At 44.0% G+C, this 20,572-nt stretch overlaps 1 protein-coding gene across 1 annotated transcript in view; it reads right to left on the reverse strand.

Moving 5' to 3' along the window:
- Positions 1 to 20,572, reverse strand: part of HSD17B12 (hydroxysteroid 17-beta dehydrogenase 12) — a 176,529-nt gene that overhangs the window by 38,717 nt on the left and 117,240 nt on the right. Inside the window, exons 5-6 of the mRNA XM_075545856.1 lie at positions 12,680 to 12,744; positions 10,873 to 10,917 (exon numbers count right to left, since the gene is read on the reverse strand). Of these exons, the coding sequence (XP_075401971.1) occupies positions 10,873 to 10,917; positions 12,680 to 12,744 (110 nt within the window). The remainder of the gene's footprint in view (positions 1 to 10,872; positions 10,918 to 12,679; positions 12,745 to 20,572) is intronic.

A 20,572-nucleotide genomic window follows, 5' to 3' on the forward strand; every position in this document is an offset into this window, starting at 1 on the left:
TGAAAGGACAGCAGGAGATGTGAATTAAAAAAAAAAGAGGGAGGTGCTGTCAGCCATCCAATTAGATAAGTTTGAAAAATGATCCCAAGAATGGAATCGCAGATTTAACAAATGCATTAACTTTCAATAGAGAGTACTTTGAAAGCTGTTGTTTTTTAATTTAAATACATAGCTTTGGAAAAACAAATTGTTTTTTTTTGGGGGGGTGCCCCCTCAAATACCAAGAGAAAACCAGGACAGCATGTAAGCGGAGGAGCCCTGGAGCACCACACACACAATCTGTGAAGCACCACACACACAAAATACCAATGGCCTTTCTAAAACATAGATTGAATCCCACCTTCCTTCTGCATTAAAGCCTCTTGTGGCTCTCTCACCTCAGGAGCAGCACAGTTAGGTTCCTGCCCAGTGCTGGCCCAATTTGCTTTCTGACCTTCTGGTTAACCGCTGTCCAGCTGCTCACACGTCTCTGCTCACACGTCTCTGTGAGCGGTCACTGGTCTACTGGGCTGCAGGGACCGTGATCACAGTGCCCATGCCTAAAGCAGGGAAACCGCTAACAGGTTCTCTGCCAAATGCCACTAGCCCCACAGTGAGCAAATTCAGGGTCCTGATGGCCTCTCCATTACATGAGCACCCCACAAAGGGGCAGGAAAAGCCAGGTGGACATTTCAGATCAATTAAAAGATAATAATGTGATATAAAGAAGTATCTTAAATAGTGACTTCCCTGAGAGCTCAAGTGCTTTTGAAATGGGAATTGGACTGCAAAAGAAAGGCTCACACAACACACAACAACATGTTTCAGAGGTGACTCACAAAGAACATGTCTCCACAAACTCATTCCGTGGGGATGCGTACAGAGGCCCCTGGGGAAAAACAAAAGTGGAAGAGAAAGCGGCACAGGCCCAAGAAGCATTTGATAGCTTGTCAACAAGATACTGGGGACTGACACTATTTCATTGATAGTTGGTGGGCAGGGCTAGGGCGGGAATGGGATGGATTAATGGTTTCTCTACACAGCTGTTAGGTTGATGGCGTTTTATTAAAGAGGACCACCTCCCCTTGTGTACCCAGCATCTAGGCAGGCACACCAGCAGATGCTGCTCCGGGACCAGCTGCTGCCCCAAGGTGAAGCGGTGGTCATGGAGCCTAGCAGCTGAATGGCTCTTGTAGGGTCAAGGTCAGGACCTTGATAGATTATTCTGATTATTTGCAGACAGTCAAAAATGTAAGTTTTAGGAGACAAAATGACAGAGCTTTAGATGATAGACATATGTATACATGTAACTACGGAGAAGCGGAGGTTATAAAAGCAAATACTAATCTATCTAGAATAAAAAGCCCAGACACTTTATCTGTTAAAATCTGTAAGACAGAGTTTAAACTGACCATATTTTTCATAACACATACTGGACAATGAGAAACACACGTACACAGTTGGTAACACTCATGTTTAAGCTTTCAGGCAAATACATTAGATGACTATATATTTTTAAAATAGTATAGACCTGTCATTTTCCAAGGAAAAGCTATATGACATATAAATGGCATTTGTTCATTTTGATCAAGACACTTTGCTTGATAAAAGATAATGTCACAGAGGCACACATTTGTAAGAACTCTTCAGATCTAAATTAAGAGTTCAACTTACTTACTCATGCACCTCAGTGCAACAGAATCTCATGTGAGAAGAAACCTTGGCTAAAAAGACTAACAAAAAGGATAGAGAGCAATTATTTGTCTTTTTTGCAGCATAATTCATTTGAGGTGCCTTTATCTAGCAAGCTACTGAAATGTGATTTGTCTTACCAAGATTGAATTGACAACAATTAAGCAACACATATTGTAGATAGGGAAAGGCGGTGCAATATTTTAAAAATTGGACGAGGTAGAAGATTCACCGTTCTTAGACTTGAAATCCATCATATGAGAATTATGGTTTCTTTCCAGATAAGACACAAGAATTTAAATTTAAATATTTAGACCAAGGTAATGTCATCAAGTAAAAATTAGCAATTAAATTGTTATTTCTATCTATCTGCTAAACTAAAATAGTTGAGATAAACAGCTTTGATTTCCTTCCATTGGTATATGTGTTACTGAACATCTGTATAGATCTCTTTAAGTACTCATGTGTTCAAATTTATGGTAGCTGACAATTCCCGTAGGACTTTCTATGTTCTGGTCTAGGTTGTACAATCGAGGCACAGGTACCTGTGGTCCAGGTCGCCGTTTAATTCAGTGCTGCGCACCAGTCTTCCAGCTTGTGAGGACTATGCCTGTGCTTGTGGAGGTTGGTGTCTGTTACGTTGATAACACAGGATTAAGGTGAAATCTATCTTTATTCCCCACCTAACCAGAGGGTGTGAGTCAAGTCCTCACCCTTACTTTCCTCGCACGCGTGGTCTGCCCTTAGTATACAAGAATGCTTATGACTTTCACAAATTAGCTACACTCTGACATCTGTATGGAGGGAGCCCTGGTAATGTAGTGGTTCCAGGTTGGACTCCAATTCAAATGGTCAGCAGTTTGCCACCATCACCAGACGCTAGGTGGGAGAAAGATGAAGCTGTCTGCTCCCATTAAGAGTCACGATTTCAGAAACTCACAGGGGCAGCTCTACTCTGTAATATGGGATACAGAATGAATTTACTCAACGACAGTGAGTTTAGATTTGCTATATGTGTTTGAAAAAAATAATTAACTTCCTATTTCAACTGTTTCATTATTAGGCAGGCTGCCAACTTCCTGCTTAAGTAAGAATAAAAACCAAGAGCTGGGGTCCCAGAGCTGACTGAGACCACAGCTGGCCCACTTAATGTTTAAAGCAACAGTGTGTAATCCAACATGTTCTTTTGAAGTCGGGAGGTTGAAAACACCATCTCGGTGTTGCTTGTCTAGACAAAGGATGTGTATGCAGATCAGCTCTTGTGCTGTACCATCCTACTGAACAGCAATCAGATACCAGTTACCTTTCTAGAAGACGCTCCTAAAAAAACCCTGGCCCAGGAGTTGGACAGCCATGTTGGTGACGTGGGCCCTGGCATGCTCATCAATGCAGCCTTCTTTCATTTTCTGCCATTTTTTCTGGTGGCTACATTGAGCAAGATCTGGAAGACCACAGTCTTTGGCTTGTCTCTGTCATCTCCAGTTCTTGAGACTTCCAAAACCTTGTGAGTTCCAGAGGCCACTCTGGGGTTGTCAGCCCATGCGATCATGTAAGGGAGAAGAATCCTCCAGACTGATGTTGAAACTATGAATTTGGGACATGCCAGCCTCCACAACTGCGTGAGCCATATCCTTGATGATTCGTGAGTTCCATGAGATGCTGCAGTGAATTCTGGAACCCTAAGATGTGAGAGAATTACTGCAGGGAGAAGAGAGGACGAAGCAGTACCACATTTTGGAGAAGATAGAGATCTGGAACATCTTTAGCCTCCACTACATAAGGACCAAGCTTGTGCTGATCCTTCTAAAAGAAATTACCCATGCAGTACTGTACTGCAATTATTGTTAAAACCTAAGGGTCAATAGTGTTTAGATCCTCATTTTTGTTGCCTGCGTTTCCAGCTAGGAAAAGGTACTTGCTGTATTTGTCTTTGGCTGGTGTGTATAAATGGCACAGCTATAAAGCAGCTAGACTGTCTGTGGTCCATGACAGTCACTCTCATCACTTTATAATTCCAAACTCCTCATACTATCTGTGTGTTTGTTTCTCCACAACACTGAGCTCATTAATTTATGTTTACAGGGAAGACAATATGCAAACAATGTATCAGCGATGAGTCACATGTCCACAAAAGCATTATGAAAATCACGGCCTACCGAGTGGCTGTACATAACCCAAGCAAGCCCATTGCCATTGGGGGGAATACCAACTCATCACAACCGAACAAGACAGAGGAGAGCTGCCGCACAGGGTTTCCGGGCTCCCCAGATGGCCATCTTCTTCCCACAGAGTGGCTGGTGGGTTTGGTTAGCAAGTAAGCGCTTAAGCACCGCAGCACCAGCACTCCTTGTGGTTGCACACAGGAGACCTTTAATACATGCTCCGTTAAGAAGGAAAAAACAAAATTAAAAACACACACATCTATTTTGTGTCCAGATCTGCTTCCTGAAGACATAATACAACCGATCATTTTCCCTTACCTCAATGCAATAAAGCTAAGATAGCAAGATAGCCAAGCCATCAAATCATCTACATATTAAAACCACTCTTTCCCTTCCTGCCCCCTCCTAGAGATGCAAGGAAGTACTTTCTGTCTGATTGTGGCAGCCAAGACTGAGCGAGGCAATCCCTAACAGAGGGAGGAGAAAAAGGGCAGATGGCTGTTAGAACTCAGAAATAACCTCATAAACAATGAAGAATGAGCTTTATGCCACAAAGGCCTCCTAAACCCTCAATATACAAGAAAAGCAAACAAAAAAAATAAGACAAAAAGACTTTCTATTTGGAGCTGGTAAAGAAAGTAGCTTTGGTTCCTTCTATTCTGCAAATTATCATCCCAAACCGTCCAAAGACAAAACAGAAACATAAACTCCAACTTTTATACCAGCATGCTCCCTCAGTGGACCCGCGGATGCTCAGTCCTAAAAGCAGGTGGGTAACTGAGAACAGGCAAGCAGTGTGCTGTAAGAACTGATAACGGGTGGAATTCGAGGCAGAACTGAAGGTGCGAGAGATCCCAGAAGAAAGTGTAGAACAAAGGGAATGTTTTCAAGGTCCTCTTCTCACCCCAGTGCAGTGAGTGGAGATCAACCCCCTCGTTTTCGGCTAGCCCCCTCTTTCAGCAACACAACATTCAGCGGCTAGACTTGGTCATTCTTTTCAGGCAGAAAAATGGAAGATATCTGCTTAGAAAAGCTAAGAAACCCTCTCTCTCATGAGAGTCACAGTTGAGGACAACTTGGAAAAGCCAGCTCCTTTGTTACTGGATGTTGAAATCCACCATTTTAAAAGTCCCATCCATGAAACCAGGTCTAGCAAACCTTATTCTCAAACATGAACCATCAAGAATGACCAGACTTTTGGGTCACATTTGTAATATGAAAAGAGAGACCGAAATAAGATAAAATAAAGAAACTTGAGGAAATAGTGTCTTCTGTGGGAGACACACAAAGACCTATAAAAACAAAAAAAGATTAACTTAGTAACTTTAGAAAGATAAACTATTATACCCATGAAACAGGAATACGATGCTATAAAAAAAGAACAGCTTGGAAAGTTTTTGAAAGAGACTCACCAGAATGGAACAAGATGTTATTACATTCTTGGATGCATAGCTCCCAAAGAAAGAAATCAGAATCAATAAAGGTCATGAAAGCAAACGATGAAGCATTTTAAAGCTACTGGAGGTGTGGTATAATTTCGAGATTCGGATAAACTATGAGAAAAATTTTAAATGAAAGTTACTAACTCTAGGAAAAATAAATAGTTGTACACAGAAGGTAATGGTAAAGTTTGTTCAGCAGGAAACAATCCTTAGAGTCCCAGCACTAAGATCAGTGAATATCGTTGTTGCTGGTTGTTGTCCACTTAGTCCTAACCCACAGGCAACAACAGAGGGAAAGACGGCCTCAGGACCGTCTCACACGTGGTCCTGTGCTGGGTCAATTGTTGCAGCCCTGCTGTCAATCCATCATCCTCTTTTTCCCTGCCCCCCACGTGACAAAATACGATGCCCTTCTCCATGGACGGATCTCTCTTGACACCATGTCCAAAGTATGTCAGACAAAGTATGTCAGAACTGGTTAACCATGTTATCGATATTGTTGATGATAATTTAGTAAAACCTTTTAGAAAACAGTTAAGGAAATGCCAACAGCAGACCACATTGGACAGATTTTTTTTTTAAAAGAGAAAAACAGCCATGTTCTAGTGAAAAAAGGCAAAGAAGGGGAAAAATTTGCTGAAAAGCAGCTACCAGTTGGTTTTATGGAAGGGGATTCCCCTTCCAAACAATGACTCTCCATCCCTCCTCTCCACGTCCGTGTCCACAGACCCGGATGCTCATCAATCTCAAGGTATGGGCCATAGTTTAGTTGTTAAAACCTTTTTTAATGTTGTGTTTCTTATTTAAATTATAGTATTTAACTCTGAACTTATTTACTTTGAGATTTCTGTGTAATGTTTTATATAAAAAGGCAAGGATAGGGTAAAAACTTGGTAGCTGAAAACTGTTTTCAGTTATTTTTTATGGGAAAATTTTGATTTGGAACTCGACTGCATTGTATCTCTACGCGGATTAGCGTCAAGGTCCAGGGTTCTACTGTATGGTGAGAGGATACAACCTTGACACACACCTTTCCTGATCTTAAATTATGAAGTATTCCCTTGTTCTGCTCACACCACTGCCTCTTAATCTGTGTACAAGTTCCACATGGGCACCACGAAGTGGTCTGGAACCCCATTCTTCTCGTGGTTATCCAGTCTGTTTGTCATGCTGTGGGGCTTGGGTGTGGCTGGAAGGCTGGAAGCTATGTCGTTGACATTTCTAATGCCAGCAGAGTCATCAGAGGTTCCCGACTAAGAACAGACCACGGAGAAGGACTAGACTCCCCATCTGGAAGGAAGGAGCCGCTGAAAACCTTTAGTGAATAGAATGGGGGAATACCATTGCCGGTGCCAAATACAACTTGGCTGAAAGCCAGATAATACCAGGAATATGTTCTACTGACGTTTCATCAACCAAATAAAGGTATTTGTGTAGGTCAGAGCAAACAATGAACAACATTTTGAAGAACAGAAATTATAGGACACTCAATAGTGCTGATGTGGAACCTGTGTGCAGACCCAGAGAACAATGGGATGTTTCATGGTTGAAGAAATCAGGAAGGTATGAGTCAGGGTTAGACTTTTCACCATACTCATTCAATCTGTGTGCTGAGCACATAACCCAAGATGTTGGATTATATGAAGAAAAACCAGCATCCAGACGGAAGGAAAACTTATGAACAACCTGCAAGTTGACACAACATTGCTTGCGGAAAGTGAAGAGGATTTGAGGCATTTACGGATGAAGATCAAAGAGTACATCCTTCAGTATAGACCACAGCACAACATACAATAAAAGTACAATGGAACAAATAAGCAATGTCACAATAAATGGAGAAAATACTGAAGGTGTCAATGATTTCACTTTAGTTAGATCCACAATCGATGGTCATGGAAGAAGCGCAGTCATGGAATCCAGCAACACATTGCATTGGATGAATCTGGTGCAAAGAGCCTCCTCTGTACAGTGTTAACAACGAGCGAGAAGTCACTTTGAGAACTACGGTGGGTCTGACCCAAGTCGCGGTAATTTCAACGGCCTCTGAGGCAGAGTAAAGCTGACCAGTGAGCAAGAGAAGACCGAGGAACTGTTGCCCTGGAATTCCGGTGTTGGCAAAGAACATCGAAGACATACACGACGGACTGCCAGGACACCAAAGCCATCTGTCTTGGGAGAAATGCAGCCAGAAGGCTTCTTGGAGGCGGAGGTGATGAGACTTCATCATACAGATTGTGGGCATCTTATCAGGAGGGACCATTCTCAGGGAAAGGACATCATGCTCAGTCAAGTTGAGGGTCAACAAAAAAAGAGAAAGGCCCTCTACGAGACGGACTGACATGCACTGCAACACCCGGCTCGACCGCAGCAGTGACGGAGGGCGGCACAGCACCGTGTTCTGTGCTTGCTGTGTATGTGTTGCTATGAGTCAGAATGCGCTCAATGGCACAGTAAGACCGCTGATAAAAATCTGAAAAGGGGAGATTAAGAGATGAGGGAAAGGCAGCGTGAGAGATAAAAATCACTTCCACAATTACAGAAAAATCAATAGAAATGCCTAATGTTGCGGCATTAAAGAATTTATTAGACAAAAGGACCATTTAGAAATACACTTGTAATTACAAGAAAAAGCTAAAGCTGTTAAGCAATGGCAGCCAAGGGCTGGGGGTGGATTCTGACTCCGAGCAGCCCTCCACGACAGAGAGAACCCGAGTCTGTAGGGCTTCTGAGAGGCTCTATGTTCCTGTAAAGAGCCAGTCTTAGAAACCCCCGGAGGCAGTTCTACCCTGTCAACTCGGTGGTAGTGAGTTTGTTTTTATTTTCCTCTTTGGTATTATCATCAAAGGGAAGGAAAGAAAGGAGACAACCACATCTAAGTTCTCATGAAAAATCTGATGGAAGATGCAAGTGTGGACTTGCCAGCATGTAGGTAAAGTGATCTTGGCAAGGTGAGTCACAAACTGATGTGGAAAAATTAATTAGCAAGATCAACAAAGATGTAATTTTAAATGTGAAAATACACACTTTAATAGATATGCAACAAGAAGAGTCATTAAAATAGAACAAAGGAAAAGAGAAATAGACCAAGGGAACAGAAAAAAAATGAAGTTTCCAGTTTCAGAAAGTATGAAAAGAAGAGATCATTGAAAACTCAATCACTTTATTTTTTATTTTTTTGAAAAGTCGATCACTTTAATTATCCACTTTGGGGGGAAAAATTAAATCCTTACTTCACAGCATTTAAAACAACAACAACAACATTCTAGACAGCTCAATGAACCAAACAAACAAAAACATTACAGAGCTAAGGAAAGAATGGGCACCATTTTTATCAAAGGATTTCATCCTAAGGCCTGGGAAGAGATTTGTGTGCAGAATACAGAACATACACTGCAAAGGGAAGGATGGACAGGTAAAGAAAGCTGATGTGTGGCACGACACCATAAGCGAAATGAAGACATGACTATGTGCGCGTAGGAGGAAATATCTGCATAGCACGTGACAGAGAGTTAAGATTCAAGACGCACATGAAGAGCACTTAAACAGATTTCAAATGCAAATAATTTAATAGAAATAGGCAAAGACATGAAAAAGTCATTCACAGAATCATTGGGAAAAGCACTCAAAGAACAATTAACAGCATGCTATTGAATAATACACCACTGGAAGGTGCAAAGTATTTTAATTGAATTGTAGCGACTGTTTTGACTTACAGGGTTGCTATGAGTCAGAAGGGACTCAGAGGCAGTCAGTTTTGAGGTGCTTAATGTTAACAAGAAAATGGAGACATGCTCTCTGGTATGATGCTCACCCCACTGCCCCCCAAATTGATTCTGACTCACAGACCAGAGCAGAGCGCGCAGAACCGCACTTAGGTTCCGAAGCCTGTAACTCTACGGGAATAACCTCATCTCTCTCCCTGGGGCAGCTGCCAAAGCTTATCCCGCAGTGCCCACAGAGCTCCTTCATTCCAAGACGAAGAAGCCAAACCCACTTCACGCACTGCCACGGAGTCCAGTCATTTCTCACTGACACGGAGGTGGTTCTGACTCACAGGTGACCCTGTGGGACACAGAACTTCCCCGTGGGCTTCCGAGACTTTTGATGGCTGTCGGCAGCCTCATCTGTCTTCCATGGAGTGGCTGGTGGTTTTGAACTGTGGTTTGTAGCCCAATGCATAGCCCAGTATGCCACCCGGGCTTCTGTAGGACGCTGACAAGACCGTACATCCGAACAAGTACAGTTTCACAGGAGGCGATTGGACAGCAACATTTCAAATGTAAACACCATTTAGCTATGTGAACCTACTTCTCTAAATGTATGCTACAGAGCTATTCATGCAAGTGTGCGCAAGCCTTGAAGGGCTGCTTTTAATTGGGTGGGTGGGGAAGACACGAGGGCATGCACGACAGTTATGACTGTGCTTGCCCCTTTTCATATATGGGGTAGGCTAGGGGGTCTGCTGGAATAGGGGCTTTCCCAGTTTACTACCTACATCGTTAGATTGTTTCCATGTGTTGCAATGGGCACATGAGAGTTTTAACATTGAATCAAAAGACCAAGGTTGCTTTCATTTGCAGAGAAATCAGAAACCAGCCTCTTTTCCCAAACCAGAAGTCTGGGATTTTGTACTAAGAAATCACAGAATGTAATTTTAAATTAACTGTATTTCCCTTCTAGTACTACAGCAATCTAACACAGTACTTCAACCCACCCAGTATCTTTCTACCTTTAGAAGTCTTAGGGATTTGAAACTGTTTCTATACGTTGATCCCAATGTCAGCCTAGGTTAGTGGAGAGGAAGAAATGTCTGAGTACCTCGAATGTCATTGTTATATAGCTTTGAAATATATTGAGTGATAAACAACAGAACCCTATTTTACCTCTGGATGAGGCTCAAATAAAGACCTTTACACTAATTAGAAGGTCTGACACTTCTCCCATACAAGCAACAACGGTGTGGTAGTTACATAATCTGGTGTCAATTTGAGAGGATTATAAGTGAAGGGGTGGAGTCTTGCCTGTCAACCAAGATATAACCAATGAAGCCTCTGTATGGACATGACTTTCTCCTGAGAATTTTGGGAAATATGGTTTTTCCTCCTTGGAGGTGGGAGATTCTTGGCTCACTTCCAGTGAGACATCCCTGAGAAGAAGCCACGTGGACCTATCCTGATGCAGCCCTAGAAGCTGGAGAAACCACATGGAGACCCCTGCTAGTGCTGAGATGTTTCTACCGCCACTGACTTTGCACCCACTGGCCTGTGATCTTCCTGCATTCAGCGTCATTGCATGTGTTTTGTGAGTCTGAAGAGGACTTTACAGATTGGTATTGGGCATATGGGCTAATATCAGACTTATGGACTTGATCTGGACTGGGCTGGGCTGTTTTCTCAATATTCAACTGCTCTTGTATATAAACCTCTTTCTTATACACGTATGTGTGTTTATAAATTTGTTTCTCTAGTCTACCCAGACTAACACAAACAGGTAACAACATATCAGAATGAGAACAATAGCTGACACAAGTGAACACACTGAGGTTTAAAAAGAAAGGGTTTTAGGATTGCAAACAGTGACATAGAGAGGCTGCTTACCTTACAAACAGAAGTAACATTAATATTTATCAGTTTCTTGATGATCTACAGAAAAAAAGAAGGGAACAATGTGGTAACTGAACAGAGATTTTTCGCCTGCTCACAGGGGCTGGACAAAAGGGCCTGTGTGAACAGGTTTGGTGAACATCTTAACCTTGAAGGCAGGCCCTTGGGAATAGCCTGCTACAGGTCCGTGGTGTTGTTGTAAGCTGCCATCAAGCAGGTTCTGACCCTTCGTGACCCTGTGTACAGCAAGTGCAACACTGCCCAGCCCTGGGCCATGCTCACAATTGTCCCTATGCCTGCGCCCATAGGAACAGCCAGTGCCAACCCATCTTGTTGAGGCCCCAGTTGCATCCAAAGCATGCTGAGCTGGAGCTGAGATACATCTGAAAGATCTACGCAAGGGATGTAAGGATGGACCGAGCAACTAAGGTCAACGTTGCCTGACCATCTGCAGAGCTGCGACCCTGTCTCCCTTTGAGCATGCCTTTAAAAACTAGAAGCATATCCTTAGCTCTTGAGTCCTTAACTTGCGGGAAGGACCGCTTCACTTCTTGTGAGGCAATCCAATCCTTTAGTAAAACTGTGGCTTCACTCTTTGCTGCGGTCTACAGAGCTCAGCTTATCATGGTTCCTTACAAACCACAAGGCTGAGGAGCTTGCTAGTTTCCGGCAGGGAACTTCACAGTCACTGTATATACATTTGGTAACAGAAGTGCCCACATTAGACAAACACTTAGCCTAGGAACACACCGATGGTTTCTGCAGACACTACCAGGGCCTTGGGAAGTTGGGGTGCAGATTTACTCTATAGACTATTTACAGACTCAAAAAAAAAAACCAAACTCCCTCCCTTGGAGTCGATTCTGACTTAGGGTGACCTTGTCAGACAGAGTAGAACTTCCCCCTGTGGGTTTCTGAGGCTGCAACTCTTCAAGGGAGCGAGAGCCCCTTTCTCCCAGCAGTACAGGCGGCCTCCGCTTTTTGAAAGTTCACTCTCTGCCACTTTGCTTTGACCAAAGGCCCACGTCAGTGTCTGTTTTGGGCAATAGAAGTCCAAAGGGGATTTTTGCTTTCACAAAAAAGCAAACAGTGGGCATTTGCTTTCCAACACATGTTGCTCAAGAGGCCGCGCTCACACTGAGCAGCAAGATCGGCCTCACCGGTCCTTCCCTACAACTATACTCAGCCTCTTGGCCACCGTAGCTTTGCACTGTGTCAACACTGTTTATTGGTGGTACTTTAGCTTTTATGTGTTATTTAGGCTGATTTAGTCGGCCACTTTTTGAGCCTGAGAATGTGTCAAAATGTTTCCCATATTACTGAATGGTAATTAATTCTTCATTTTATGCCATAAAGACGAACTCCACAATTTCCCTATTTCCACTCTTCAAATATGGCAAACACTGAATGTTAAGATTTTTCCCAATTCTTTCAAAATGTACGGTCCTTCAAAAATAGACTTTTCTAGTTTTTATTGAAAGAAGATAGTTTGGTAGTTAGTTCACCTGCTAGAGTAACATATTTATGATTTTTAAATTGACTCTCAGGATCCGAATACTGACAACAGAGCTGTTTGGGGGATCCAAGTCAATATGACTAGAGTGGTGAGTGAACCTGGCACTGTGCAAATGGGGCTGCAAGACTTTCTCATTTCACCCCTTCCCAGGATAACGTTGGCAGTCAACAGAAGAGCCAGGGGCAGAAGGTCTGGTGCTCACGGGCTCAGAGGCTACACACCACGAGCCTCACTGAAGGTTGCATGCAGAGTTTTTGTCAGCAAAATATGCAAAGAAACACTTACGTTGTCCAAGTCAGGGATATCCAAAAAGTATTCAGGATACTCGTACGACATTCCCACGTTGTTCACTGAAACGAGATAAGGTCCGTAGCACGTTTTAAAGATGCACGCCCACAACTGATGAAAGCCATCAAGGCCAACAGGAAGTACGCAATCACGTAAAACACTGTTGGTGGCTGGCTGGAGTAACCTTTCCCACCGCTTACCACACACTCAGTCCAGTTCTAAAGTCACCTCCTTCATTAAAGACTTCCTGTCCGCCCGCCCCGACCACCGTGCCCCCTTCCCAACCCCTGACAAAAGGTCTCAGATCTTCAATTTCCACAGCTCCTTAGAATATGTGTATTCGGCTTTATGAGTACAGTTTTTGGCAGGTATTCCACAATGCCCTCTCTAAACCAAAAACCCACTGCCGCGATTCTAACTCAGAGTGATCTCCTATAGCAGTGGTTCTCCACCTTCCTAATCCTGCGACCCTGTCATACAGTTCCTCATGTTGTGGTGACCCCAACCATAAAATTATGTTCATTGCTACTTCATCACTGTTGCTACTCTTATGAATTGTAATGTAAATATCTGATATGCAGGATGGAATGTTATAAGTTGAACATAATTAAAGCATAGTGATTAATCACAAAACAATATGTCATTAAATATTATGAAATGTTTATTTCTAATGACAGACAATAAATGAAATTTTGTCTTGAAGCATGGTGTAGCATGGGTAACAGTCTTCATGCTGGGTACTCTTAGGTGGGAGTATCTGCATGTGGGCGGACCCACCTGGAGATGGACAGAGGAATGGTGTCTTGGTTCCTGAGACCATCAGAAATATGTGTTTTTCTGATGATCTAAGGTGACCCCGGTGAAAGGGTCATTTGACTCACAGGATGAGAACCGCTGTTCTCGACAGGGTTCCACGGCTGTACGCCGTTAAGGAAATAGACTGCCACATCTTTCTCTGCAGAGCGGCTGGAAATTCTCATAACACACCAGAAAGAGCCCTGGAATTAAGAGACTACAACGTGCGTTCTCGTTATCACGTTGGGAAGGTGGGATAAGTCACCAAAGGTATACATCTCTGCCGCTGCATCTCTACGTGAAGCTCACTCGTTCCCTGGACAACACTCGTCGTACCCAATGGGCGAGTGCTCAGGCAGCCCCGGGGTGCAGTCGTTAAGCTCTGGGTGCTCACTGACGTGTTCAAACCCACCGGCCACTCAGAGAGACAAAGAAGAGGCAGTCTGCTTCTTCAGGGAAGCCCTGTGGGGTGGCTCTCTGGCCGATGGGGCCTCCGTGATTTTGTTGATTTGTTTGTGAGCAAGAACTAGTGTTGGGAACTAGAAACACCGGTAAAAAAGAGACCGTTTCTGGCATCGTGGAACATATCACCTAGTCGAAAGAGGGAGCCAGTGAACCGAAAGAATGCCACCGAAGCCGATTCCTAGAGAGCCAGACCTCAGCCAGTGGAGGGCAGAATGCTCTTTGTGGAGGCCGGGAGGGCAGGCCAGGCCCGGCGAACAGGTCTCTGAAACCTGCAACCCCTCCCAAGCCCAGAAGGCACAGAAAGAGGGTGGTCTTAATTTGCCTAGGCTCCGCCCACCCCACTCCCCAAGGACGGCATGCCAGAAAATTAAACAGATATGAATATGTGCGAGTGTCATTAGGTACATGATGAGTGCTCAGATTCCCTTGGTCCAGAAAGACAAAGACAGACTGAATGAGGAACATTTTCAGGAAACAAAAAAACAATAAAAGTAGCTTAGCATTTATGTGAGCTAAGTAAATAATCAGCTACTGGGTAATCTTGGTGGATTCAGAACAACAAAGGGTGATCTGGGGCTTCTAGCATCCATGTAAGTCGTCCATCTACATATACACTAATAAATGACAGTGGGCTTATTCATGATGTTCTCCATTCCATTTGGAGGGGTTATGAGTTAGGCTGCGAACCGCAAGGTCAGTAGTTCGACTCCACCAGCTGCCCCAAAGGCAGAGAAGGCTGTCTGACTCCATGAAGATGTATACCCCTCGGAAACCACACGGGGCAGGGCCACTCTGTCCTCTGGGGCTGTTCTGAGGATTTACAGACTGTAGTCATGAGGCTAACCCTTACCCATGGCTTTTTAAAATGCCAGAGACGACTGTAAATACTCACAGCCCTTTGATCATCCTAACAACCCTATTAGATATTTCCTATGACTATCTTTTTCCTATAAATTATGAAACTGGAAATCTACAGAGGTGAAAATACTTTGTTTCAAGGGCGAAGAACAAAGTAAGGCTGGGATTCAGGCTCTGAGGATTTCCATCAGGGCCTGGGCTCCTCACCCCTGAGTTAAAGCCTTCCGATGCCTTCATCCAGTATGCACTTCAGAAAAAACCAGTAATAGTGGGCTTATAAACAGAAACCCGATGGCAGTGTCTAATGAAACGCCATTCTTTGCAGTAGAAAAAGACAATGAAATTTCAATCATTTGGCAAAAGCTTATAAGGAATGACACCAGAAACACTCAATAGTAGTAATAGTAACTCTTTCAATAGGTTAACAAAAAGAGTAGGCTCAAAGGACCTCAACAGAGGTCTATATTTAGGTGTAAGTAAGCCAGTCACTTGAGGCTGTGATGCGCAAGATTTTACTTGCAAAATTCGGTCAGGATGACTTGAACGAGATCACTGAAACCTGTCTGGAAATCTGCAGGCAAAGGATAATAGCAAAGCAAGCGGTGTTTAATTAAGATTCATGCCCATCTGAATAGGGCCAGTATCTAAACCCAATTAATAAGAGCGGGTCTGAGTCCATTTTTACCCTCTTCAAGAGATTCTCCACCCACCAGGGGTCCTAGGAAACGATTCTAGAAAAGATCTATTAAGAGTTGTGCCAACCTAGTTGAAGGTCAAGCGTATGTTCCCTTGACTTTGCTCCAGCCATCTACAGAATTTTAAATGAATAATTTATTTATGGCCTGGCTGGGAGAAATAGCAACACCTTAAATATCTGCTAAGATGCAAAATATTCTTTACAAAGCCAGTGGAGGATAACACTTCCTAGCTTCAGCTGTCTAACCCATGGCAGTGAGAATACTCTTTTTCAAAATGCTGGAACAAAGAGGACAGTGTCATTCTAAGTCTTTACAGATCCAGATGGGGGTTTAAAAGAAAGACTGGGGGGTCTTTGTGAGCAGCCTGGTTGACACCGGGATCCTCAAATATTCTCCAAGACAAGGAGTGTTGTTCTGGGGAGGGCCGTTACTGATAAGACATTTTCAGATCTATCTCCATCAAAGCTACTCACTGCCAAAGAGTCCTAGAAAGAACACAGGGATTTAAGGGTCGTAATCTGAGCGAAGGCAGATCGCCAGCAGGACCTTGGCATGTACTTACCCTCATAAGACTGAACTTTCATGCTCTGAAAGATCCATTCACACAAACACCTACTTAACATACCTCTATTAGAAAGCACGTTCAACACTGAGGACTTCTGCTCAAAACAAAACAAAAAGCAAAAAGGATCATACACAAGGAGTTTGCTTTTTATAACCACAGTTGCATGGGGGTGGGGGAGTCAATCCTAGAAGAGAGCTTTCAGAACAGCAAGTTCAGCTTTAAGAGTACAAGTACATGCCAAGGGCATCCTGGCAATTTGACTGCACCCAGTTGAGGATCCCTAAGTCCCTTGTGTTCTTTCTTGGACTCTTAAGAATCTCTTCTGCCCAATGCGGTCCATATTTCTGCTTGTGGAATGCCTGCTACTGTTAAGCCATCTCTTGAGAGTGCTATAAGTACAGAAAAAAACAACTGTTGCTCTCAAATAGCTAGTTCCATTAACGGCAGTGGGTATGGTGCAAATCGTTTGGAAAAGGTAAATCCCTTGCACTTTTATGCGGAGACATTAGGTGGCAGCAGTAACCATGAAAGGAGTCCCAGTGGGCTCTCTGGGAAGCACTGAACTTGTGATCCACATAGTGGGCCTTTTAAACCTCCAGCAGCGGGGCAGGAGAGGTGGAGGCTCTATGCTCCTTAAGACTGACGGCCTCAGAAACCTAGAGAGGGTCACTAAGAGTTGGGTTCAACTTGGTGGCAGTGGGTAAGAACCAAATGACAGGCAGAAGGCTTTCTGGCAAGTGCAAGAGAAGGAAAGCAGGCTTGGGGCAAGAGTGAAGGACAAAACAGTTTTCTAACAATCTCCGGGCGAGTGGGTGCCTGTGATGCACAATCTCTATTACAATGCTCACCACGCCCAACAGTGACACCCGTTGTGACAGCATCGTGTAGATCTGCAATAATCCCTGTAAGTGGTCATCGTGAAAAACCTGTGTGGTGGTGTTTTCTTGAGTTCTTCAAACTTGACACCAGAGACAGTTAATTATTTTTTAAATTTCATGACCTGTCACTCATGTAACCAGCATGTCCTCTTCTTTCCAGAAATCAAGGAGGTCTAGGTGCCCTCAGAGTTCCCATCACGATCCCAATCGATGACGCAGGACTTGGAACGGGAAGAAGCCCTTTCCCAGCAGCTTCTCGTGGGAACTCCATGATGGAGAAAAGCTCAACAAGAGGGGGGCAGGCGGAAAGCCAGGATGGGGGGGTGGAGGGGGTGGGGGTGCAGATGGACAGAGAACAGGGACCCAATGCCAACTCACAGATGTAAGTCTGTGGAGGAGTGGCTGGTCAGTCTGAAGTGCTGCCTGTGTGGTTCACAGCCCAGTGCTTATCCCGCAGCACCACCGGGGATCCAGAACAAGACCTGGTGGGTGCAGAGGAATGGTCATGGCCAGCAGAGGCCACTTTCACAGGGTTGGCCCTGCAGGGAAGGGCGAGCTGTGAGTTGTGCTTAGCAGCTCCAGCTCTGCGGGTCCCTTGTCCGAACTTTAGACATCAGTGGTCTATTTGAAAGGCCCAGAAGAGCCACAGAGTCAGTCCGAGTATTATAGGCATCCTGAATTATATCACACATGATTTGAAAAACATCACTTCCATATCTCATACCTAAAACAAAACAAACACATGTAGCTCAAGATCTCTGTTTCTCCTAAACTCATTAGCTGTGATGGCTGACCTCACTGGATGGAGGGCCCACTATCAAAACCAGCTGCTCAAGAGATAATAATGTCATTAGAGAATTAGATTGTTGCTATCTGGGCTGGGCATGAAGGAGACGCAAGGAACGATAAATTGCCAGAAAATAAAACTCACTGGCGACACCACAGTAACCTACAGCTAACCACAGCTCCACTCCCACCTCCTCCCTGCTCCAGATCCACCAAACACCAGCACAATGAAGGTGGCTTATAAAGACAGGCCGCGTGCATGGGCTTCCCAGTGTGCATCCAATAGTACCAGTCTTCTTGGCCTCGACTTTCTTCTCATTATATCAGATTAGAAAATGCTATGTTTACAGATCTCTTCCATGTCCCAATCCAGTTCCAGCACTCAAAAATGAGAGAAATGGAAAGCTTATCAGAGTTCGTTAATAAAAACATGGGGGGAGGGGGGAAGGGCGGCCTACCATCTCAGTATAAATCAAAAGAAAGGGAAGTTTTACAAGGCAGACTTCACTAACACTGTGTAATACGATTGTAACTATGCCCTTCTATCTCACGCTTTTGACATCAGAGAGTATGAAGCCCAGAGTCCAACAGACCCAGGGTTTAGGCAAGTGAGAGGACTTCACCTGGGCAGATCTCCCAATTCCTCCTTGCAAAGAAGCGAAGGATAATAATTTAAGAGCCAAGATAAGATGAGATGAGATGCAGGAGATTGGTAACCTAACACCTAGGACATAGTAAGGAGCTGGTAAATGGGGCAGGAAGAATCCATGTCAATATTGTCTGGTCATCAGGGATTCAAGGACTTCTTCCCGAACTCCTAACTGTGAGCCAGGCACGGTTCTAAGATGACGTGGACGGAGCTGCTGTGATGGTCTACGGCTGCCACCGATGTAGAGAAACCTCTGAAACGCAGAGGCCAGGGCAGCAGTTGCCCAGGAGACAAGTTTATGTGAGTTCACCTCATCCTGATAGCTCCTCGACCCTCCTCCTTTCCTGTAAGTCCGTCTGGTCTCCCCGGCTAGAGCGAGTTTGGGGAGGGAGGCGAGGAAAAACTCCGTCGTTGCCTTATTTAACATATTGCTGGAGCTAGCACATGTTCATACCCTGACAGATGATATTTGGAACACTATGTAAAAACATTTTGCCAACTTTACAGTTTTCATACACTTGTGAGAAGCAATTTCTAAATAAAAGAGAGTTTACAAGGCTTTAAATTTGCAGTGCCTTTCATCAGAAATGGGAAATTAAGATGGAGTCAGAAGCAACACAATAGAGCACTTCATTCCCATTCTGTTAATTATGAATTGCGCTGGGGGCCTCATTACAAAGTCCAATAAGATCTCACATACACACACACACACGCACACGCACGCACGCACACACACACACACACACACACACACTGGGAAGGACGGGTGGTTGGTAGGTAGATCATAGGAATGGGAAGAATGGATAGCAATCGCATGAATTACAGCTCTATTTACCTGTCTGAAATCACAGCTAATCACTCAGTTTTTAAGTTGAAGGTTCTGCCTTCATTAATACCATTAGTGGTTCACGAGTAAGCAGAAATACATTTAAATTTTAAAAGTCGTATGCTCATTTTAGAAACCCAATCTCAGTCAGCACATCTAGTGGAACGATAAGGCATTACATTTAGTCTGATAATGTTCCCAGTAACTCTCCGACTTTTAAAAAGAGCAGAAAAAATAACCCATGTAACTACCCTGCTTTCTGTGAATGACTATTTGTGCCAGGCTTCTCCTAATTCATTCAACAGCAACGAGGCCCCCTTCAGGCACAGGAAGGCATTGCTTGCCAAGAGATCCAACTAACTGCCACCCTGTATCCCCCAAAATAAGACAGTCTTATATTAATTTTTGCTCCCAAAGATGCGCTAGGTCTTATTTTCAGGGGATGTCTTATTTTTCCATGAAGAAGAATACGGTACACATTTATTGTTTATTGTTTCGTTTTATTACAAGAGGCCTCACACTCCCTGTCTGCTCCAGCTGCGCTGCAGCGCCCACCACTACAGTCCAGAGTTACGGTAGCTTTGGGGGGGGGCCTTATTTTGGGGGAGATACCTTCTACTTCAGTGAGAGGCAAAACTGTAAGTAGGTCTTATTTTCGGTGTATGTCTTACTTTCAGGGAAACAGGGTAGCATATCACAGCCTTCTCAAGCTTACTGACCACACAGGGAAATCCCGTTGCTCTAAAGAATTTGCTCCAGATCCAAAGCTTCCTGCCTTAGCAGCTAATTGTCAAGTCAGGCCTAGAAGTTGTTCATTACTACTACATGTAATTGGTGAGTCCAGAGGAGTTCCTGGGTTGTGACATGGGAAAAGTGCTACACTACTAACCTAGAGGCTGTCAGTTCAAATACACCCTGAGGTGCCTCAAAGAAAGACCTGGTCATCTGCTTCCACAAGGCCACCGCCATGAAAATCTCCTGGAGGACAAGTCTGCTCAGTACCATTTGGACCATAATGGGAGTGGTGACTGTGGTGGGGACCCTGGAGAATGCATTTCCCCTAAATCCGTTTCTCCTCTGCATGATGAGGCCAGCGATGTGATCTATCTCATAGGTTGTGGACGGTTAGCTGAGATTCTGGGATATACATGTCTTGGTACGCTGACTACAGTGTCTCAATGGGTGTTGAAAATGCTCAACGGAATGCTGGCAACAATGACTTAAAAACCAACCAACCAACCAAAAAGAAACCCCAAACCAATGATTATTCTTTATTCGTTCTGCCCTTCCCTCAGAACCCACTTCTGCCTGTATTTCCTTACCAGCCCTCTAGTCAGGCTACTTTTACCCCTCCCCTCTAGAGATAAGCC

Source organism: Tenrec ecaudatus, chromosome 4 (genome assembly GCF_050624435.1).
Source record: "Tenrec ecaudatus isolate mTenEca1 chromosome 4, mTenEca1.hap1, whole genome shotgun sequence".
NCBI lineage: Eukaryota > Metazoa > Chordata > Mammalia > Afrosoricida > Tenrecidae > Tenrec > Tenrec ecaudatus.